The sequence below is a fragment of the Punica granatum genome, chromosome 8 (assembly GCF_007655135.1).
Source record: "Punica granatum isolate Tunisia-2019 chromosome 8, ASM765513v2, whole genome shotgun sequence".
Lineage (NCBI taxonomy): Eukaryota > Viridiplantae > Streptophyta > Magnoliopsida > Myrtales > Lythraceae > Punica > Punica granatum.
This window is the reverse complement of record NC_045134.1, coordinates 3,221,705-3,227,997: the sequence shown is the minus strand read 5'-3', so window position 1 is coordinate 3,227,997 and position 6,293 is coordinate 3,221,705. Positions and strand designations below refer to the sequence as shown.

General features: G+C 41.4%; 1 protein-coding gene across 1 annotated transcript; it reads left to right on the top strand.

The window, feature by feature from the left end:
• Positions 1–4,211: 4,211 nt before the first annotated feature.
• Positions 4,212–5,805, top strand: LOC116187013 (WRKY DNA-binding transcription factor 70-like). The gene is made up of 3 exons (XM_031515584.1): positions 4,212–4,659; positions 4,845–4,946; positions 5,077–5,805. The coding sequence occupies exons 1-3, from the start codon at positions 4,292–4,294 to the stop codon at positions 5,552–5,554; spliced, it is 948 nt and encodes a 315-aa protein (XP_031371444.1). The 5' UTR covers positions 4,212–4,291; the 3' UTR covers positions 5,555–5,805.
• Positions 5,806–6,293: the final 488 nt, after the last annotated feature.

The window sequence follows — 6,293 nt, the reverse complement described above, 5'->3', positions numbered from 1 at the left end:
CTGCAATTCTTTATATTAATTTTGATTCACTCCTTATTGTTTTCCTAAAGTCTCAAATTGGCCCCTGTAATTTTTGTTGCATCAAGGTGCACTCAGATCATGGTGCGCGTGTTTCTCTCATCCGTAAGTCGGAAATTGCGATACAAAAAACAGTCAGCATGCATGTCACTCGACATGGGGCCCGAGATCATACGGAAGATGCAAGGGAAAGAGCAGAATGGGAAGATAAAAGAGTGTTCAGTGTGTCAAATTAGAACTCAAAGTTGAGCACAGAGCAGCCTTCACAGTACAAGCACGGAATTCAACTCATAACCCTCGACCGATGACAAAAGCCCCACCAAAAGGCAGGAAGTTCATTATTCAAAACAGACTTTGTTCATGAAGATATCAATCAGAAATCCGAACCAAATCAAAGATTCCACCAGGACTCCTTCACCTCCAACATTTATTTCTCTTCCGGCTCTGATTTCTCCAAGAAAGTCTTTTTCAACCAATCGAAGGGCTGCCAACAAACAAAAAGCTAAATGTAAGGTTTAAGGCCGAATTTACTCCAATCTAACTATAGTCTCGACGAAGCATACCACATATTTCAAACAAGTACTAGATGGAATCAGCACGTACAAGACAAACGCATACCACAGGACAACACCCTGAAGGCCTATCCAATTGATTGAATTTAGACACGAGCACGGAAGACAATTCAGGCAACATTTTCAAGACGACTAATTTTTTTGAGGCGTTGATTCATGAGTTTTAACTCGACAATTGAAAATCCCAACCAAAGACAAGTTCTACCAAGGTTGTAATCTCAGGAAGAAGATTCACTTTTTCCACGTAAATGATTCCTCAGAAAACCGAATCCATCTGATTGAATTCAGACATCGGCATAGTCTCTTCATCATTCACAAGTTTTGCGGAACAAAGATCAATCACTGATGCTAATAAGAATTCTGTCATACACCATTTGTACTGCTGATAGATTTTCTTTAACATAGAACAGTGTCTGACACTTCTAGATGACTAGATCACCCTGCACTACATCGAACATCACCGGCCGTCCGGTGAAAAGGGTGCATATTTTTGCAATAAATCAGAAGGATAATTAACAATCTACACCGGGGTTCCAAAACTTCAATCACATGACGAGTCAGAAAGGAAGAATCTCCGCTGTTTGATAATAGCCCCCACAAGCCAAACTACAATCAGAAGCTCAAATCCGGAAACTGGCAGCTAAAGATTGCCAAAATCTTAAGATGAAATAGTAGCAAAAATCAACCTAAACTCGACTAATCCGTCAAATCGAGAGCAATTGAAGATTCAAACGCGACAAAAGCTAGCAAATACCAGACAAAATCCAACAAAACACCGACCGGGGAGCGTTTATGAGACTGAAGTGATCTGAAATGCACCTGAACGAGATAGATAGCGCCGCTGAGCACGGCGACGCCCCACATGGCTGCGGCCTGGACGTCCGTCGACTGGGGGCGGAGCCGCGGCTTGAGGAACTTGAAGAGACCCGATCCGCCGCTCGATGCTACAGCAGCCATTGCTTCTTCCCCGCCACTCCGCAAGACCGAAACCCTAATACGATGAACAGAGCTCTTCCCGTTGCGAAGCTCAAAGAATCTTTCTTCGTTCTCTTCGTCTTCTCTCCCTGCGCCTCCATCTTTCGATCGGCGTCAATGTACCGGAGAAAATCTTTTCCTGCGGCCGTTACTACGGTAAGCTGTTTCCAGCACGATTTGATTGGTGGGATGAGGTGGCCGTGGACCTGTCGGACTTCGTGGTCGGGCTGTCTCTCGAATCTGGGCTTTGCTCTCGGCCCACTTTAAAGGCCCACTAAGAGCGATATTATCAAGGTGGGCCAGTTCCATATATACATCCTCCTCAACTTACTCATTGGAAGGAAAAAGATAAAAATGAAAAGGTCCATTATAGCAAAAGGATAATAGATGGAGGGGTTCCGCAAAAAGCTCTTCTCGCCATTACTGTGGCTCGGAATGCCTGTCGGTATCATCTTTAAACTTTCGTATTCGTATTTTCTAGAACGCATACGATCACATCAGATGAGAGATTCTCCGTAAACGTATTCTTGTTGTTGAATGTGCAGGCAGCGTTTGCACAAATTATGGTTGTGTTTTTTCTTCTCTTCTAAGTTTTAGGGATATATGGAAAGTGAAGCAAGTGGGGGCAGGATGGAAAAGTATAGTGTGAAATTTAGAAAGTAAAGGGATATCTTGTCCCCCTTTTTCATATTCTCTCTGCAAGGAAATAAACCTTTCAAATATTACATGGAAAAAGAAAAGCCATTAATTAATGTTGCGGGGGCCGCTTTGCACAGTGCTCATTTGCAATCGGGCAATCTAGATGAATTCAAAAATGTTCTCTCTCTTGATGAAAAAGGGTAGACTTATTGATGGGTAGAAAAGAGGGATAGATACAAGCATGCAATGATTGGTTTGAAATTTAGGTGGCACTAGTTATCTAAGAGACTAATGCTGCATTTGGTTGTGGGGTTCAACTTTATTTTACTTTATTTTTTTCAATTTAATAATATAATTATTATTTTTTTATTTTTTAATATAAAATAAATTTTCTCACATAATTTTTTTAACTATTATTCAATTTAATTTTTAATATAAAATTATCTCGACTATTTAATATTTTTTCAACAATTCAACAGCACAATCATTATTTTTTTATCTTATTCTTCAATTTAATCATTATAATTCCACTTAAATATATATATTAAACTTCATATTTATTTATTTTTAAATGATTCTTCTAATACTTTTCTGTAAAAAAAATATTGAATTTCCAATTGTTTCGTATTGCATGTGAAATACATAAGAACAAAAGGAAAAAAAAGCATTATTATATATATATATATCACATACTCCAATTTCATATCTAATATATATATACACATATATATTATGCAGATTGCATTAAAATAAAACTTCAAATAAATTACTTGCACCAAAATAAACCTTCACAATATCACAGAATTAATAATTAAGAAACCTAAATCATTTAAGATAAAAAATAAATAAAACCTTTCCAAACAAATGGATGATGTGCCCTCAAATATCCAACTTAATGTCAACAATTAACTTATTATTAATACGTAAAGAAAAACAAAAGATTCCCATGACAACTTTGTCTTTAATGGCATAATAATATGGAAAAAGCAACAGTACTAGTGCAGCTTAGATCTTTTTATAGATTTCTTATTGCACAATAATGGCATGGCAGTATGGTGAAGAAAGTTTTTATAACAAAGTGTTTTTTTCGATTGGGCATGTTAGCCTACCCAAAAAAAAAAAAGGATGTTTGGCAAAGAACTGGCCCCATCTAGGCCATTGGAAGCTCAAACTAACCTCATCATGACAAAGGCAGTCCAGCCTCCGCGAGCCTCGCCGTGGCCAGGTTCAACCTTTCTGCAGCACGTTAGGAGTCGTGAAGCGAATCAGCCAAGGGTTAGGACATGCTCAAATCCTTAAGAATTAAGATTGCTGGAACTTCTGTGAGTTTCGAAATTTGGAGAGTCAATTCATGGAATTTGATATAGCTTGATGAAGTGTAAAATTGGCTATTGGATTTGAAAGGCGGGGGGTCTCCTATCCCTAGATGATTTTGGCATTTTTTTAGCTGGATCATAAGGTGTTTATAGTTTATTAGTTGAAATAAATTCCGCGCAACATTTAAACTCTTTTCATTATCAATACTTTGTTCATTGTCTCTCACATATAAAATCCAGCATAGTTCGTTCGATATTTAATTATCTTGATCATAAAATAGTTTTAGCTAGTATGCCGGACTCTCGCACCCCACAGGATATCCGCCCACTCTCGAAATTTTGTCAACGCGCCACATTTCGCGATTATCTTAGCTTAGTTATAAACTTACAGTGGGCATCAAGATGAGATGGAAAAATTCACATCACCAACCATGTCACCTCCCTACGTCACCAATGCTTTGTAAGCAAAACGAGATTGGAGGAAGGATAGTTCTTCCCCCTTTCTTTTTTTGCGATCTTTTTATTAATTTATTATTATTATTTCATCCATCGTCATCATCATCATCCTCGTCGTCCTCTTCTGGTCTTTCAAATCACTCCACATTTCCTCACATCTTCCTCTGCTTTGCTTCCCTGCTTCTCCATCTCCTTTCGATATATATAAAGCCTCATCCCCCCCCCCCCCCCCCCCCCCCCCCCCCCCCCCCCCTTCCCCACCTTTCTTTTCTGCATCACTCAGCCAAACAGGGCTACTTCCAACCAAAACACGAGATGGGTTCCGTTGGGATCATGTGCCCCGATGACAGCAAGAAGGAGAAGCTGATCAGGGAGCTGACGGAAGGTCAGGACTCTGCCCTGAAGCTTTTTACCTTGTTCCGGAAACCCGTCAGTGAGGACGGGTTGTCCGACCTGGCGGGTGAGCTCTTGGTGAAGATCTTGGGATGCTTCGACCAGGGACTCTGCCTGGTCGGCTGCTCGGACCGGGTTGGGGAGAATGTCCTGAACAGTTGTGTTCTTGAGCATCATCAGGATTCGGCCTTTAGCCCCGATAACGTCATGGAGGAGTCCGAGGACTCGAGCGGGACCAAGAAGAGGGCTAATGCTTGTCTCAAGGACAGAAGGGGCTGCTACAAGAGAAGGTCCGTACGAGGATAAATTTTTTTCTTTTCCATCAAATTGTTTCCTCAAACTTTCAGTTTCTTAACATGATCTGACTGTTAAATCAGTTAGGTGGGCAGTGCAGCTTTGTCTGTCTTTTCACCTAATAACAGCAAATATTGAGATTGTGGAATCTGACACAATTCAGATTCTGTGTTGATTTCAGGAAGTCTTCTCAGACATGGATAACTGTCAAGCCCACCATGGAAGATGGTCAGGCATGGAGGAAATATGGGCAGAAGGTCATCCTCAACGCCAAGTACCCAAGGTTCGTATACGATTCGGTGCGGAGATCGAGCAAAATTCAGTATTAGTAATCTTAGCATTGTCCCTCGATCATATCCAATTTGCTCTGTATCTTGATCTCATTTGAGATTTTTTTTTTTTTTTTTGGTCAGGAGCTACTTTAGGTGTACGCACAAATACGACCAGGACTGCAAGGCCGCGAAGCAAGTGCAGATGATGGAGGACAACCCGGGGATGTACCAGACCACGTACATCGGGACCCACACTTGCAACAGAGACCAGATCAAACCCCCGCAGTTGATCGTCCCGGACTACTCCCAGCCCGGATCCAGCAGCTTCAACATCGTCTTCCCGGAGCACATCAAGACGGAGGAAAAGGACCAGGTCGACACAAAGAGCGACCTCACGGTCGACAACGTCTCCTTCTCATCCCTCCAGGACAACACGTCGTCGTTCCTGCAGACCGATCACCTGATGGCCGGCTTCGAGTTCTCTTCCTCCCATCAAGAGGACATAGCGAGGATGTACCGGCTGGGCGTGGAGGACGATGGGGCCCACTCGGAGATGGAGCTCTTAGTCAGGGGGGGATTTCATGGTGATTTCCATTTCGACGATAAAGAATTTTCGTAGTGGGCGGAAGAAGGTTAATAGTAAAGACTAGGCCAAAGTTTTGTCCATAGTATCTGTCCAGCAGTCAAATTTGGATATTTTCTTAGCTAGAGGGATTAGCATATAACTATATTAACCGACAAAAATAAATCTTTGTATGTAATAATATGCCCCATCCGATGGTTCTGACCTTAAACATCAGATGCAGAGGAGATTATTATTGGCAGAAAAGGTTTTGTGATGTGATTTCTAATCAATAATGTTTTGAGTTATACGACAGACGTTATAACATAGGCAACTCAGAATGTTTTGATTACGAGTAAGGAAATGTGTCCCTGGATTATGGGGTGAGTATATTGGGCTGAAACATGTTTGGGATATTGGGCATAGGAAGATTATCTTAGAGGGAGATTCCGAGACCGGGTGCAAGCTCCAACGGATACCGGGGGTGCTCCTCAAATTGCCTGCCTCGTTAATAGGCTTTCTGAAGGCAGAGCTAGCTTATTGAGATTGGTCACAATTTCTGGGAGAACAATGCTTGCGCTGATTAGATGGCGCGATTGACAACTCAATTGCCACTGGGCTCACTTCTTCTCTAATCATTCGGCCAACGTCACTTGGTTACTCTTTGGTGATACAATTGGAGCTTTTTTACCCCGTTTTTATTTGATGTAAATTTTTCCTCTTATGTTCTCCTTCTTCTAGGTTCGAGTGTGGAACTCGTGTTAGTTTGGTTTTTCTCCTCTCACCTGAGCACTGA

Bases quoted from the DNA above. Each gene is read 5' to 3' on its own strand.
- LOC116187013 (XM_031515584.1), top strand. From the start codon at position 4,292: ATGGGTTCCGTTGGGATCATGTGCCCCGATGACAGCAAGAAGGAGAAG. The intron at 4,660-4,844 runs GTCCGTACGAGG...TGTTGATTTCAG, and splicing joins AGGGGCTGCTACAAGAGAAG to GAAGTCTTCTCAGACATGGA. The intron at 4,947-5,076 runs GTTCGTATACGA...TTTTTTGGTCAG, and splicing joins CTCAACGCCAAGTACCCAAG to GAGCTACTTTAGGTGTACGC.